Raw genomic sequence first — 17,512 nt, 5'->3', positions numbered from 1 at the left:
AAATAATAATGATAACTGATTAATATTAATAAAGTCCAAAAATATCTTGATATTGTTAGAGAAAAGGAAGTTTACAAAGCTGTAAATTTAATGAGTAATGTGAGTTTAATGAGAAAGATACCCACAAAAATACTAACAATGGTCATATCTGGTAGGTGGGATTACTAGGGTTTTAATTTTCCTTTATGGGTTTTCACTGTTTGCATAGGGAACAAGTACCCTTTTTATAATCAGGAGAAAAAAAAAGACAGTATCAATCTACTTTTAAGGACTTTTATTGTGCCACATCCTGTTCTATCCTGACAGTAGGATTTTTTTTTAATGTTATCTTTCTGTTCTCCTCTCTCTTACCCCATCCTCAACTTGGACTCCTTCATAGGTTGGTTTAATAACTATTAATCAAGAAACATCGTGGATATTTAGACTGGAGCATAACCCTGGAGGCTGGCTTCAATAGCTGAAGGACCCACATAGCTGAGAGATTTGGCATGTCCTATGGAAGGCACAATATCAAAACCAAAGACGGAACAGGCTGCTGTATAGATAGTAAACTCCCTAGAGATGCATTTTCCAAAACCTGGTCTATGGGGGCCTGAGCTAGAGCAGTGGTTCTAGCCAGAAGTGTACCACAAAACCACCTGAACAGCCTGTCTGAGGTATATGCTCCAGGACTTCTTCCTGAGAACCCAAAATTAGTTGGTCCAAGGTGGGGTTTGAACATGGGAGCCTGGAGAAAGCTCTCCAGGGGATCCTGCCAAGCACCCACTTATGCCTGCCCCAGTCAAAGACCAGTGATCTAGAAGGTCTCAATAAAGACATATTGTTCAGATTCTCCGGAAAGGGTGGCAGCTTACCACCTGACAGTCCTAAGCAAAACAAAACTAGCTTCTCACAGGCAGCCAAGTCAAGCGAGGGGTGGGGAGGCAGGATGCTGGCGGATTGCTCCTCAAAACTGGTCCACCTGCCTGCAAACCCATGCTCTGCCCCACGGTCCAGGGCTGAGGCCCCTGCTTCTGGCTGTCTCTCAACAGCTGCTCTCAGTTCATCACTCCTGCTCCCAGCTCCTCCAGCCTTGGCTCCATCTGCTCCCTTCTTCCTTGCCTCTCTCATCATCCAAGGCTCTTTTAATAATCTATTTAAAAAGGACAATGCACTCACTCCATTAAAGCAACCCTTCCACATCCACCTCCCCAGCCCACCGCCAAAAACAAATACTCCTCCCCCTTGGGAAGTAGCCAAGTCAGCACTAATAGGAGGCAGTTGCAGTGACTATCATAAACAGCCGACACTAATCTGAGCTGCCATTCCAGAAAAGCCTTGGCAAGACTTTGCCAAAGTCCTCATACCAATTTCATTTTATTTGTCACACATTCGAGAGAAATCCAGCTGCTATCCAGGTGCCCACACTACTCTGCTATACACTTCTTTCCTACTGGGTAGGGCTGAAACTTTCAAAGTCTCCAGGCCAATGCATTAGCTCAGCAGCCTCTCTCTGCTCTTCAGTAAGCGAAATTTTCATTCCCTGGTGTTTAGAGAATGTTAAATGGTTAATAGCCTCCCTTGAGTTTTACTTCCTGCTAAGGGGCCTCCCATGATTTCACGATAACTGAGGCAGCGTAAATTGCCACAATTAATGTCCATAAGCAGGAACCTCTCTCTAAGTGTTCTTCAATTAGCTATTTCTTATGCCTGCTTTTGAAAAATCTTTGGAGGAAGAAAGACTTCTTTTAAAGCAACCTGAGTATATGACAATACAGCAGTCAGTTTATAAACTTGGGAACTACTGCTCACCCTCGGGAGTGCCTGAACTCTCACTAGATGCAAAGTCTCCGGAACCAAGCCTTGGTTAATTCTGACTACCAGTCCCTGAGCTCCAGGCTTGGTGCACTTAGTGAAGGCTTGACAAATGGATGAATCCATCACGCCCATGGTTGGCAGGCACTGGGCAAAGAGCCACAGCGTTAAGGAAACAAGACAAACATCCAGGAATTTAAATAGCAGTTCAAGACAGCAATACAGGGGATGTCACAAGACAGGGTGCGATTGACAGATGAACAGTGCAGACAACAAATTCTGAAGGCTCAGGGACACAAGAGGTAGTTTCGGGCTGACAGGCTGGAAGAAGACCTATGAATTGAGCCAGAGAGAATGAAGAGCATTTTGGGCAGAGGGAACAGCCGTTATAAAGGCTTTGAAGTAACTTCATGCAGCACACATGGGGAACAGTATTCAGTTTACTTTTGAGCATAGGGTTGCAGACTCATTACAAGATGGAAAAATATATTATTTTTTGAGGAAATGCACTTTAGTTCTCCCTCTCAGGTAAATTATTTCTGTTACAGGGTTATACCATTTAATCCTAATTTATATTTAATTTGATGACTTAAATTGAACTTAGATTTTTCCATTCACTTTTTCCTTAAGCTCAGTACCCATCACTGGTCACAAGCTTTCTGACATTAGGCCACTGTACTTGGCACTGAGATCTCATTTATAAAACAGATTAAAGGAGAGCATACACTTACAGTGCCTGGGAAAGTGCAGGGAAAATCACAAGTAGAATCTTCCTAAATGTAGCTACTATTCGTATAAAAGATTATGCCCTGGCTGGGCGCGGTGGCTCACACCTGTAATCCCAGCACTTTGGGAGGCCAAGGCAGGCAGATCACTTGAGGTCAGGAGTTTCAGACCAGTCTGGCCAACATGGTGAAACCCTGTCTTTACTAAAAATACAAAATTAGCCAGGCATGGTGGCTGTAATCCCAGCTACTTGGAAGGCTGAGGCAGAAGAATCACTTGAATCCAGGAGGTGGAGGTTTCAGTGAGGTGAGATCGCGCCATTCCACTCCAGCCTGGGTAACAGAGAGAGACTTCATCTCAAAAAAAAAAGATTATGTCCCTGCCTGGTGGCTCACGGCTGTAATCCCAGCACTTTGGGAGGCCAAGGCGGGTGGATCACCTGAGGTCAGGAGATGGAGACCAGCCTGGCCAACATGGTGAAACCCCATCTCCACTAAAAATACAAAACTCAGCTGGGCATGGTGGCATGTGCCTGTAGTGCCAGCTACTTGGGAGGCTGAGGCCGGAGAATTGCTAGAACCTGGGAGACAGAGTTTGCAGTGAGCTGAGATCATGCATAAGAGTGAAACTCCATCTCAAAAAAAAAGAAAAAAAAATTACTTTAAAAAAAGATTATGTCCTTTAATTACATATATATAATGTTCTTTAATTACATATATAAATAATGTTCTTTAATTACATATAATTAATATATAATAATATATAAAGAACATATATAATATATAATTATATATTATTATATATAATTTCTATATGCCCATATATAATTATAATTAAGTTATATATAATTATATATACCAATATATAATTATAACTAAGTTATATATATAATTATATATACCAATATATAATTATAATTTATATATAATTATATATACTAATATATAATTATAATTTATATATAATTATATATACTAATATATAATTATAATTAAGTTATATATGTAATTATATATACCAATATATAATAATTAAGTTATATATAATTATATATCAATATATAATAATTAAGTTATATATAATTATATATATCAATATATAATAATTAAGTTATATATAATTATATATACCGATATATAATTATAATTAGGTTATATATAATTATATATACCGATATATAATTATAATTAAGTTATATATAATTATATATACCGATATATAATTGTAATTAAGTTATATATATAATTATATATACCAATATATAATTATAATTAAGTTATATATATAATTATATATACCAATATAATTATAATTAAGTCATATATAATTATATATGCCAATATAAAATTATAATATAATTAAGTTATAATATAATAATATATTATATTTTATATATTATATAATTTGTAATAATATATTTTATATATTATATAATTTGTAATAATATATTTTATATATTATATAATTTGTAATAATATATTTTATATATTATATAATTTGTAATAATATATTTTATATATTATATAATTTGTAATAATATATTTTATATATTATATAATTTGTAATAATATATTATATTTTATATATCATATAATTTGTAATAATATATTATATTTTATATATCATATAATTTGTAATAATATATTATATTTTATATATTATATAATTTGTAATAATATATTATATTTTATATATTATATAATTTGTAATAATATATTATATTTTATATATTATATAATTTGTAATAATATATTATATTTTATATATTATATAATTTATAATAATATATTATATATTGAACATAATCTTTGGAGGTATAAATATAATACACATATGCATTTTTTACCTTAGGACATAACATTATAATTCTCTCCAAGTCTGTTCCCTGGCCACAAGTTCTGATTAATACTAGAAGCTTCAATTTGGCTTTGCCATATTATCAAACAGAATTTTTAAAGCTGAGTTCCATATTCAATGGCATATTCAGGAATTACTATTAATTTTTAAGTGTGATAATGTCATCATGATTATTTTTTAAAGCCATCTTTTAGAAATATATACCGATGAGATGAGATGCCTGGGATTTGCTTTAAAATAATTCACTGGAGAAGGGGAAAGTGGATGGGGTGTAAATGAAATAAGATTGGCCATATATTGATAATTGATGAAACTCCGCTATGAGTATATGAAGGTTTATTATATGATACTTTCTACCTCTGCACGCATTTGAAAGTGCCTATAAAAAACTCCCAGAACCTTGAAGCTGAAAGAAACATTAGTGATCACTGCATTTTACAGACAAGGAAATTGAGGCTCAGCACGGGGAAGGGACTGACCCATGGTCACACAGCTAGTCAAAGCTAAGCCAAAATCTACTGTGCTGAGGCCTGGTTCTCCTCAGTTTCCACTGTGATCACCACGATGAACTGAAATCATCTGGCCCTTCTCCAGAACTTCTTTGTAGATCATCTTGTTTCTCTAATACAAGTTCACAGCCATCCCTGGAAGGATCATGAGAATTAGTGAAACAGATGCTTTCCTGTTACCTCCTATCAGTTTCAAAATGTGACCACCACACATTTGGCTGAATAATTTATATAAAACTCCACTATAAATTCTGTGGTAGCTCATGTCTGTAATCCTAGAACTTTAGGAGGCTGAGGCAGAAGGAGCACTTGCAGCCAGGAGTTGGAGACCAGCCTGGGCAACATAGCAAGGCATCGTCTCTACAAAAAAAAAAAAATTAAGTAGCTGGGTGTGGTGGCATGCACCTGTAGTCCCAGCTACTCAGGAGGCTGAGGCTGGAGGATCATTTGAGCCCAGGAGTTCAAGGCTGCAGTAAGCTCTAATCACACCACTGCACTCTAGCCTGGGTGACAGAGTGAGATCCTGTCTCCATCAATCAAACAATCAATCAATGAAACTACACTATAAATGCAATGAGAAGCAGCCTGAGTCCTGAGGAGCAAGCATACTGACACAGAAAGAGTATGCTTTGGAGTCATTTACCATCCATGTGAGATGGTCAAGTGTACCGTAATGTGGCTACAAGAACCTGGGCTTGGCGTCAGCTTGCCTGCATTTACATCTTGTTTTCATGGCACCCGATCTGTGTTACCTTAGACAAGTCATGTAATGCCTCTGTGCCTGTTTCCTCACCTATAAAAGAGCAAAAATAATAATACCTACCTCTTATGGTGTTGTGAGGGTTAAACTGGAGAACGAGTGCCATGTGCTTAATGTCCACACACAGTAAGTGCTTGATAAATATGAGCTGTTACATAACCTCAAGCAAGTGCCTCAGCTTTCATAAGCCTCAGTTTCCTCTTCTCTGAAGAGAGGGGCAATAATAAGTCCTATCTCTCAGGATCATAATGAGGATAAAATGAGATAATGTATGTAAAGTGCTTGGCACAGAGAAGAATTCCATAAATGTTTGTTTCCTTCCTTCCACAATTGTCTTTCATGTTGATAAGTTGAATGTCCGTCCTTCAGAGAGGCACAATTTGATTTGAGAGCATTCAGCAGAGCCGAAGTTTCCTGCAATCACTCTGTCTGCCTCCTCCAGCTCAGAAGCCTTCTCGCTCCGAAATGGATCGATAAAGGAGAGAGGAAAAGGAGAGCGCAAGGGGGCCGGGCCGGCCTGCGTGCTGCTCACAGCTTCACAGGGCCCTCTGCTCCGAAGGCCCTGATCCTCTTGAGCTTCGGGCTGGGACTGTGACCGTAAGTTTGGCTGTATTTTGTTTAATAAGGCATATCACTTTCCCAAAATAGGCAACACGTGGGGACACTGCCCCATGACGCTGACTCACTTTCCCTGGCCTCATTTTCTTTTCCAAAAGCCATGAAGGGCATGACGGGCTCCTTCTCCAGCACTTTGGTGTCTGCCTCCACCCAAAGGGCTTGCTGGGTGTCCATATGCCTCTCTGACACTCTGCTGTCTCCTTCAGGACCTTTCCTTCATTGACCTGTCCCTTCAAAGAAGGGATCGGACCCTTGGTCCTTAGCATTCGATGACCTTCCTTGACAATCTCACTTGCTCAGAATTTCACCCACTGCCTTCCTACTCATGGCTCCCATATCTCTGTCTTCCAAGTTCCAGGTAGGCAAAGGTGAGCCCTCTTTCACAGCTCTGACCTGGCTCCCCTCCAAGCACCTGCATCTCACCGTATCCCAAGCTGACTCACCTCCACCTCCAGCAACTCTGTCTTAGGTGGAGACACCACCAGCCGCCCAGGAGTTACCCTTGACTTCTCACACTGCTCTCACAGCCAAATCACCACTAAGCACTACTGATTTAATCTCCTAAATATGGTCTGAGTCTGTTTTCCCCTCCCTAGCCCCAAAGCCTCTCTCTCACCTCAACCTTCCAAAGACCTACCAAAGCGATAGATCTAGAATGTGCATCCATCATTCCCTGGCTCGACACACTTCAGTATCTCCCAATGGCCAGACATTCCCAAACACCAAAGCGGCTGCAGGAGGTTCACACTGCAAACATGTTTAAATGCAGATTTCTCTGCCCTGCCCATGAAGAGTTGGATGTAATTAATCTGACGCAGCACCTAAGAATCTGGGTTCCTGACAAGCATCCCAAGGAATTCTGATGTATATCCAGGATCGAGAACCACTGGCCCTTAGGAGAAACCCCATACTCCAAAGAGAATCTACAGAATCATCTGACTTGGCTTATACCAACCGCTTCAGCTAATCTTTAGCCAGTCCCTACTTTGTACTTAACCTTCCAGCAACATCAATGAGTTTGCAGATCCCTCCTCACTCCACTCTTGCCCTGCCCTTCTCTCTCTACTTTACCGGCTCTTTCTTCTGTCCTTTCACCTGTCCACCCATGAGTCAGAACAGTGTTGAGAGGAAAGACCCTGGGGTCCAACCACCTGGATTCCATCCTGGCTCTATTGTTAACTGGCTGTATGACCTTAGGCAAACTCCTAACCTCTCTAAACTTTAGTTTCCTCTTCTGAAAACTTAGGACAAAACCACACTCTTCTTAGAGTTGTTGTAAGAATTAAATGAGATAATGCACTGTTAACCCCTGGCTCCAGGTCAGCACCCAGTCAGTGATTGCTCTTGTTATTAACATGATGTCCCCCTCCTCACTCTCAGCTCCAAGTCTCTATCGGTGATCCGATAGGAAAGTCTTTGACCCTATGCATGCATCCCCAGCATGTTGTTGCCACAGTGATACCCAGGAAATGGCAGCTGGATGAATGAATGAATGAGGTTTATTGTACTATACTACCCTATGATGAAAAGTGGATACTTTATTAAAAGAGTAATCCTTCGTTTTGTAGGTTAAATACACCCCGATTTTAAAAAACATATTAGCTAATAACATTTAGGGTACTAAAGAGCATTGAACCCAAAAATCTAGGTCTCAGCTGGTGACTTGAGCTGATTTTCATTCACGGAAGCCCCTTTTCAGTCACCATTCAGTCATGTGATTGCTCCACAAATGATACTGACCATGGGGTATCCCAGATTCCTTAGGCTGCACCAGCCAAATGAGCCACTGCCGCTAATAGTGGGCCATGGCAGTCCATTGCTGTCACTTAACAGCCAATTCTCATGCTCACCTGCCCAGCACTCATCCCCTGCTCTGCTCTAACTGCCATCACTAATGGCCACTTCAGCCCTCCTGTGTCCTGTACTGCCTGCAAGATCAGCCTGTTTGGATTCTCCTACACAAAACTTCTACACTCCCTTACCTGGCCTCATCATGGCAGCCTGAGCTTACAGTGAATATTTCTGCCTCCTTGCCTTTGCCCATGCTGTGCCCTGCCTGGAATGCCATTTCCAACCTTCTTCTTTAGTTGTCTTATTCTTCATCTGTGGCCCAAGTTCAAAATTCCACTTTTTCCATGAAGCCTTCCTTGATCATCTCAGACCACAGTGAACTCTCCCTCTTCCCATACTGATGGCCTTTATTACTCATGTCATTCTTTTCTTCATGCAGCCAATATCTAATAAACATCTATATGCTAGGCACTAGGTACCGTGATGACTAAAAAAGAAATACTCCTGTTTTTCAAGGTACTTAGAGTCCTATAGAACTGAGCACGTACATGTTTTTATTGTAATTTCTCTCCATGCAGTGCCTGGTGTCCCCACCTGAACAGTGGACACCTTGAGAATAAAATCCGTGTGTAGGCTGGTCGGCATCCCCAGTGACCAGTACAGTGCCTTGTTTGATACCGAGTGCTCAGCAAATGCTCATTGATAACACAGTCCTTGGTAACACCTGGAATGATGGGGACTCAAGGAGGGGCAGCCTCTGCAATTTAGTATTGCCACTACCACTCATTTATCCAGAAAGCACTAATCGAACCTGTAGTGTATGCTGGCCACCTGGCTGTCACCCACTAGCCCAGAGCAGAGTCCCCCTCCAGCTCAGCAGCTCTCCTCACCTGGACTGGCTGGCCCTGTTCCACACAGTAACCAAGAGACGCTTCTGATCATCCTCCTCTTGGACAGGACTGCGAAGTCAATCAGACCATCTGAGTGTTAGTAAGGGCTGAGCTCCAGGCCATGGCTGACTCACAGAGTCAGTCATAATTCCAAAAATGTGGAAGTAACATCAACAGCTGGTTAAATAAACTATATTACAAATAAAGTAAGAGATGACTACCTCCATGCATAAAACAGTTTATATTATGTCGTTAAGGACAAAAAGGAGGTTACAACATGCTATTATAAAATAATTCCATTTTCGGGCCGGGCACAGTGGCTCATGCCTGTAATCCCAGCACTTTGGGAGGCCGAGGTGGGCGGATCATGAGGTCAGGAGATCGAGACCATCCTGGCTAACATGGTGAAACCCCATCTCTACTAAAAATACAAAAAAAATTAGCCAGGCGTGGCGGCGGGCGCCTGTAGTCCCAGCTACTCCAGAGGCTGAGGCAGGAGAATGGTGTGAACCCGGGAGGCGGAGCTTACAGTGAGCCGAGATTGTGCCACTGCACTCCAGCCTGGGTGACAGAGCAAGACTCCATCTCAAAAAAAAAAATTCAGTTTTTGTAAACATACACACACAGACATATACACACACACATGCAAACATACACACCCATATGCAAACATACCCACACAAATTAAAAAGTCTGAAAAGAAATACAGTAGGGCGTATCTGTGAGTAGGAGGGCTATAGGTGTTTTCTATTTTCTTCTTTTTACTCATCTATATTTTCTATTTTCCTATCATAACCAAAATTACTTTATGTAGTAAGAAAAAAACCAAAATATTATCATTACTTTTCACTAATAGGAAAATACAAAATGTCCATTACCTTCCCATTGGCCCCAGAGTTCAGAGATTGGGGAAAGAAATAATAACAATAATAGCTGGTACCCTGTGTTATGTTATACTGTCCCATTTATACCCCACAGCTCTCTGAGGTTGCTACTATTATTAGCCCCATTTTACAAATAAGGAAGCCAAGGCTCGGAGAGGTTAGAAAGTTGAAGTAAAAAGGGGGGCAGGGAGGCAAAACATCCTTCAGCTTGGAAAATTCCTTCGGCTAAAGGAGAAAGCTTGGCCCAAGGCACAGTGGGAAATTGCCTACACTTTTTATGGGCTGCCAGCCCCAGGCTGGGCATTTTAGTTATGAGAGCTAGCCAAGTGATACCTTATCACTGCGGACCTCGCTGCTGGGCCCGGTGCCAGGGATGTAAGGACACAAGTGAGTGAGAAAACAAAGACATCCTCTAGAAGGCACTGTTTTTTTTGTTTTGGTTTGGTTTTTTTTTTTTTTTTTTTTTTTGCATAGATCTAGTTCTAGATTTGGCAAACAGAGCTGTTTCCAGATAAACACTCCTTCCCTCTCCTTTCTAGGGCCCAGCTGCACCAGACTCTTACAAGAAGAAGTGCTCGTGGAAAGCCGGGTCTCTGCAGTCTGGAACGGTCTGCGTCTTCTGGTGGCGTAGTCTATTATCTTCAGGGATCAAAGAAATCTTGAATCGGAAAAAAGGAAGCATGATTAGTGGATCTCATGGCCCACCTAAGCCCAGCAACTGACTCTGCACATCTCCAAGTTAAAGGCTTCCCAGGGTCCTTCAAGTCAGCCTCTGCAGAGGACAGAATAGAGTCCCCTGTCAGATGCTGCAAGGGAACAAGGAGCCCAGGGCAAGAGACATTGGAGGCAAATGCCAGGACAGGGCCTCATGGTGGGTGGTACCAAAAAGGCAGCCACAGCCCAGCCAGAGCTGGGGTACAACTTTATCATCTCTGCTCTTCCCCCAAGCAGAGTGGTTTCCCCAGAAGCAAAAGGCCTCCTCTCTTCTAAGGCAGCAGCTGCTGAGTGCTCCCTTCACAAAGGCTCCAAGTCAGCCTCCTGCCAAGGCCCCAAATCCTTGTTCTCAACCCAGGGCTGTTCTAGCCCTGCTCCTGATAAAGTTCTTGCCAGCAGGGGCCTCTGATCAGCCTGAAGGCTTCAGGAAGAATGCTGAGGGCCAGCACCTGGAACCCCAGCTGCCACACTTTAGGAAGCTCCTGGCCTTTGGCTCTCACTGAAAGTAGAGCCCCACCCCTACAAGGACCCTGTCTTTACAGCAGAAGCCCAACCCAAAAGGATCTTCCAGCCCTCAGAGACACTCCTTCCACTCTACAGCCCAAATCTGGCCATCTTGCCCCTAGTTTGGGGGGAAAGTGGGTGAAAACGGTGCTTTTCACAAGAGGTCTTGGGATTACCTGTGGATTTCAGCCATTCACATACTCACTGTGCCCACCTATACAGATGACCAAGATCGCCCTTAAGATTTTGGCTGTTGCAGGAAGCCCCAGGGACCCAGCTGAGCTAAGGGAATGGGTCTGTCCCAGCACTGGGCCCAATAAATGCCTATTGAGAAGATGAGTGAGATGGCAACTGCCTCCTCAAAGGTCACCAGCCCCACAGGTGTGCTGGGACCTTGGGACTGAGCCCAGTGACATAGCCCCTCAATATCCCGCTCCCCACCTCCGGCCCCACCACATACCTTCACATACGGATCACAGGTGCCAGGCTGTTTGCTGATCAGGCCTTTACCTTCTATAACTAAAAGAGAATTCAGACATTGGGGTGGATGAATGGAAACATACACACACACACAGCGAGAAAAAGAGACACATATAGACATATCCACCCACACAAATAAAGAGACCTGAAAAGAAAAGCGTATCTGTGAGTAGCAGGGCTATGGCCCCTACTACTAGGCCCTTAATCTGCATAACCACCATTGGCTATGAACCTGCTCCGGTCTAGGCCATTCCCACCATCTCCCACGCTCTGGCAGCACGCTCATCAGTGCATTACGGGGTACATTCAATTCCCTGAATCTTACAGCTGGAAGAGAACTACAGTTTATAGAATCCAACCCTTCATGTAATGGGGAAAATGAGGGTTCGAGGGGGGCCCAAGATAGTAAGAAACTTGCCCACAATCACAGAACAATGGGAATGACCGTTGGATTTGGAACCCATGTCTCTTGACTCCCGGCCCAGTGCTCTACCACACAAGACTGCCTTCTTGGAATGAAATGCCATGCTGTGGCACTCATGGTGTGCCGTGAGCCGTGCTGTGGCTGGCGGACAGCACAGCACAGGAGTCACAAGCTGGGGCCTCAGGGGTGGACGGACCCAGGCATGAATCCCAGCTGCACCGCTTACTCACCATATAAGCTAGAGTGAGTTGCTTTGCATGGGACAGAATTTGCCATTTTTAATGCTTTAGTGATAATAACATGCACTTCACATGGTAGTTGTGCCAATTAAATGAGGTAATGTGTCTGAAGTGCTCAGAGGAGTGCCTGGCAAATAAGTAATTGCTCAAAAAATGTTTGCTAAAGAAAAATAATAATAAATAAAGGCAAGGGGAGAGGTGTGGGGTGGGTGCAGGTGTGGTCACAAGAGTAGGCAGCACCATTTGCCTGAGGTCTATAGAAAGAAGACAATAGACCTGATAGAACCTAAGCCTCAGTTCTATTTTCTTTTACGTCTGGTTTTTTTTGTTTGTTTCTTCTTTTGTTTTTTTTTGTTTTTGTTTTTGTTTTTGAGATGGAGTTTCGCTCTTGTTGCCTAGGCTGGAGTGCAATGGCACAATCTCGGCTCACTGCAACCTCCACCTCCCGGGTTCAAGTGATTCTCCTGCCTCAGCCTGACAAGTAGCGGGGATTACAGGCTTGCGCCACCACACCCAGCTAATTTTGTATTTTTCGTAGAGAGAGGATTTCTCCATGTTAGTCAGGCTGGTCTCGAACTCCCAACCTCAGGTGATCCGCCCACCTCAGCCTCCCAAAGTGCTGGGATTACAGGCGTGAGCCAACGCACCCAGCCTTACATCTGGTTTTCATTGAGCCCTAGGGTTCAGCTCAGACAGTGCTCCTAGTAGTCTGAGGTGCAAGGTCTGGGAAGCCAATGGAAGGAGTGGGGACCAGCGGGAAGGGATGAAGGGCCTGAGACTGGGGTGAAGCCAAAGCAAACTGTGCAGGACAAATGGAGTGGTGGAGGCCAAGATGCATTTTGCAAAAACTGTTTGCACAGCTGGAGTCAGGCCCTGGCAGGCAGAGAACACCCCTCTGCTGCTCCTTGGGAACTTCACGTTGGGCTTCCCATGGCCAGGACCAGAGGACCCAGGTGCCTACTAGTCTACTCTGCCCAGTATCCTGGTTACTGTTTCCGTGTGCATCCCTTCCCTCAAGGGCGTGGTTCTTGAGGGCAGGACCCAGGCCTGGTGACCTCCTGGGTCTCTCTGGCCAGCAGTGGCAATGAACCAGACCCAGTCCCTGCCCTCATTGCATTCTCAGTCTGGCAGAGAGGCCAGACACAGGTGGCACAGTGTAGTCAGGGCTGTGACAAAGACACAAAGGAGAAAGCAATAAACCCAGCCCAGACAGGTGGGTCGGGGGGATGATTCCTGGAGGCAGAAATAATAAGGCAAAATGAGCCTTCCTTCCTGAGTCTTAACGATGATGAAGGCAGGCATATTTCTTGCAAAATCAGAGCAGGGGGAGAGTTATTTTTCAAAAGGGGTTCAAAAAAAAAGAAAGGTTATTCCAGGCACAGTGAACAGCAGGTGCAAAGGCACAGAGGCAGGAGCAAGCAAGATGCATTCACGGGAGTGCATGTAACTGGATAGAGCTGGAGGTGGAGGGTACCTTCAGCGGCAAGAGCCAGGGAGGCTGGAGAGATAGACAGGGCCTTCTGGGCTAAACAGAAGAGTCCTGGCAGTGGGGGCCATGAGAGCAACTCATGTAACTATTCATGCGCTGGATGGAAGGATGGACACATGGACAGACAAACAGGTGGAGTATGAACTCTTCCTGTGCTGTGCTCCAGCCATGCTAGACAGCTCTTCAAATGCATCCTGCTCTCTCTGACCCCCAGGACTTTGCACTTGCTAGCCCTGTGCATGAAGTGCTAGCCACACCCTCCCTGCTCCTCTCTGCCTGGCTGAGGCCCATTCCTCCTTCAGGATACCGTGTAGGCATCACCCCCTCCACCAAGTCTTCCCTGGCATCCCATCAACACCATCTAGACAGGGGTGGGTGCTTCTCCTTGGTGTTCCCAGCCCCTAGCACAGAGCTAATGCTCAATCGCTATTTTTGGAATGTATGGTTTTCTTTTTTTTTTTTTTTGAGACGGAGTCTCGTACTGCCACCTGGGCTGGAGTGCAATGTCATGATCTCGGCTCACTGCAACCTCCACCTCCCGGGTTCTAGCAGTTCTCCTACCTCAGCCTCCCAAGTAGCTGGGATTACAGGCGTCTGCCACCACGCCCGGCTAATTATTTTGTATTTTTAGTAGAGACAGTGTTTCACTATGTTGGCCAGGCTGGTCTTGAACTCCTGACCTCGTGATCTGCCCACCTCGGCCTCCCAAAGTGCTGGGTTTACAGGCATGAGTCACCATGCCTGGCCAGTTTTCTATTTTATCTAACAAAAACTTATACAGGATTGACTACAAGTTCGGCACTATTCTAAGCACTTTACTAATAGTAACTCACTTAATCTTTGTAGCAACCTGTAAGATACACAGTATTACCACCACTACTTGACAGATGAGAAAACTGAGCTTGTTCAAGGCCACTCAGCAAGTATCAGAACCAGGGTTCAAATTATAGTGGTCTTGCTCCAAAGACTATGATCTTAACCATGATACTATGCTGCCTGTCAACCAATGAATAAATGAATGACTGAGAAAAATAGAGAAAAGAAGAAAGGATGGAATAAAGAAGAGAGAGAAGATAGGAAAACTCTTCTGTGGCCCTGCTCTGCTGGGGCCGAGAAGGAAGTTGAGGTACCCAGGGGCAGCTATAGCCTGTCAATGAGAAAGGTCTACCATGTAGACTCCAGACACATCCAAGGCAGGACCAGGGCTGCTCTGTAGAAAGAGCCCCAGGTGAATACTGGCTTTTATCAATGGATACATGGCAGGACACTATACAAGGATGAGAAAAGAAGCCTTGGCCCATGGTGCCACCATCCCCCAACCCCAGCCCCAAGCAGGAAGCTGAGTGGCCCGCCCCTTCCTTGGTGAGCCTGCACAAAGCCATACTCACTGTGAAGCAGCAGAACTCGGTCCTGGGCATCAATGGACAGCCTCAGCTGACCTAAGGAAACAGCAATAGAAACAACCTTGCCTCAGCTCCCTGGTGGGTGTGGTGGAAAAAACTGGAGGAAAGGTGACAGGAATGCTCTTTTGTTCATGTGAAGCCATTCAAAGACTCACAGTCTCTGGCTGGCAGGCACCTCAGAAACCACAGGGTTCAGCCCTGCCCACCACATCGGGAGTCCCTTTCGAATGCCTCCAGCAGTGGTTCTCTAGCCTCTCTTGTGCCCCTCTGGTGATGGGGAGCTCACTTCTGTACGGGCAGCCAGGTGGATGCTGGGAGCTCTCACTGCTGGGCCGTTGTCAAATGTTGGTAAAGGTGTAGGAAAACAAGTACTCCCATTCTCTGTTGGAGGGAGTGCAAATAGAGGGTAATTTCTGCCAAGATCTACTGAAATTTAAATGTGCATATTCTTCCACCTAAAAGTCTTCATTCCAGGTCACTATCGTAGACAAACACACACACGTGCACACAAAGGCTGGCACTACAGCATTGTTTAAGGAAAAACTGGAAATACCTGAAATGTTCATCAATATAGAAATAGTGAAGTAAACCATCATAGCCGTATATGGAATAGTATGAGCTGTTATAAAGAATGGAGGAGCTCCATACGACCTGGCAGGGGAATATTATTGAGAAAAGTTTTAGGTTTTTGTTTTGTTTTGTTTTGTTTTTGAGACAGAGTCTGGCTCTATCATCCAGGCTGGAGTGCAGTCGTGCAATCATAGCTCACTACAGCTTCAACCTCCTGGGCTCAAGCAATCCTTCTGCCTCAACCTCCCAAGCAACTGAGACTACAGGCACGCACCATGGTGCCCGGCTATTTTTTAATTAATTTTTTTGTAGAGAAGGGGTCTTGCTGTGTTGTCCAGTTTGGTCTCAAACTCCTGGGCTCAAGTGATCCTCCCACCTCAGCCTCCCAAAGTTCTGGGATTACAGGTATGAGCCACCACGCTCCACAAAGATGAGTTTTTAAAGGAACAAGCAAATTTCAGAACAATACCTAGGGTATGTATCTGGCGGGGGAGGTGGGGTTCTGAAAGGATGACAAATTAAAAACAGTGATCCCTTCTAGAGAACAGACTAGGAATTGGAGGAGGGTAGTCAAGAGGAATTTCAATCTATCACAATTGTTGTTTTAATAATTTGAATATATCCATGAACTATAGCACTTCTATAATTAAAAAGAAAGAAAAGAGGAAACAAAGGAAGAAGGAAAGAGGCAGGAGAAAGGAGGGGAGGAAGAGATAGAGCAGGGAGGAAGGGAAGAGAACAGGGAGGGAGGGGACATGTAAAGAGAACAGAAGGACGAGGCTGGAAGGCAGGGCAAGAATGCGTGGCCGGGTGAGGTTTATCCCCTGGCTTTTCCCATTTTTGTTTAAATTTTTTAAAAAAAGAAAAAACAGGACAAAACTTCAGGTCATCCTCACAGACACCCAATGGCCTCCAGCCAAGACAGAGAAGAGAGAGGGTCACACTCCTCTTCCTCGGTGACATCGAAAATGTTCTCTCAGTCCAGTAGACTTTCCCTGGGACCTCAAAAAGCTGCTGAACTCAGTCCACCCCATGGACAGGCACTGGAGACATCAGAAAGCAGGGCAGGGCCATCTACCAGAAAGCCCAGGCATGGCTCCATCTGTGACGACCCTGGCTAGCTGTGCCCTCCCTCTGTTCAGGCACCTGTAGCGATGGGGAGCTTGCTTCCTGCGGTGGGAGCCCTTTCCCTTTTGCAAGAGCTCTGATTGTTCAATGCTGCATCTTATATTAAGCCAACAGTGGCCTCTCAGTAACTTTCATTGCCCGGATCTAGTTCTGCATTCTCTGGGCTCTTTCCTCTAGACCTGAACTCCAAAGTCCTTCCACAATCCCTCACAGCACGGTGAGACATCCCCTTATCTTCCCATCTGGCCAGCTCTGGACATGCCTCTTGAAACTAGGCTGGCGGCTGGGGCTGTGCTTTGTTTCTGGTTAGAGAACAGGTTTGAAGAACCTTCATGTCTCCTAACTCTGCATAAGTCCACCAATCACTGTGACCCAGACATCACTTGGCCCTCATACTTCTGGTGGATAAGCTTCAGTCCCAAGCAATTCAGGCTCCCGCAAACCCTAGTCCAGCCCTTCATCCATCAGAAATATCTACAGTTCTCCTGTCCAGGACCCGGATCTCAGAAGCCCAGGAATCCTGTTTCAGTTCCAGCCCTAACTGCCCTCTTCTTTCAGGATCACAGTGGCCATGGATGTGAGGTGGAGCTAATAACAGGGGTTCTGGCACTCTCCAAGCTGTGATCAGATAACGCTGGCGGGTGAGGAGGACTCCTTGGATGAAAGGCACCGGGAGAACTGACGGTATCATTATCTCAAAGTCTGAGCAATTACTTCATTGTGGCTCCCTAG

General features: G+C 44.3%; 1 protein-coding gene across 3 annotated transcripts in view; it reads right to left on the bottom strand.

Annotated features, from left to right (window-relative positions):
• RGS3 (regulator of G protein signaling 3) overlaps positions 1–17,512 on the bottom strand; it is a 136,747-nt gene that overhangs the window by 103,572 nt on the left and 15,663 nt on the right. For all 3 annotated transcript variants that reach the window (XM_054500929.1, XM_054500932.2, XM_054500930.1), the window contains 4 exons: positions 15,068–15,118; positions 11,508–11,566; positions 10,393–10,487; positions 8,946–9,014 (listed from right to left, as the gene is read on the bottom strand). In XM_054500929.1, the coding sequence (XP_054356904.1) occupies positions 8,946–9,014; positions 10,393–10,487; positions 11,508–11,566; positions 15,068–15,118 (274 nt within the window). The remainder of the gene's footprint in view (positions 1–8,945; positions 9,015–10,392; positions 10,488–11,507; positions 11,567–15,067; positions 15,119–17,512) is intronic.

This window comes from Pongo pygmaeus, chromosome 13 (genome assembly GCF_028885625.2).
Source record: "Pongo pygmaeus isolate AG05252 chromosome 13, NHGRI_mPonPyg2-v2.0_pri, whole genome shotgun sequence".
Lineage (NCBI taxonomy): Eukaryota > Metazoa > Chordata > Mammalia > Primates > Hominidae > Pongo > Pongo pygmaeus.
Note: the sequence above shows the minus strand (reverse complement) of the source record. Positions and strands in the feature narration are given on the sequence as shown.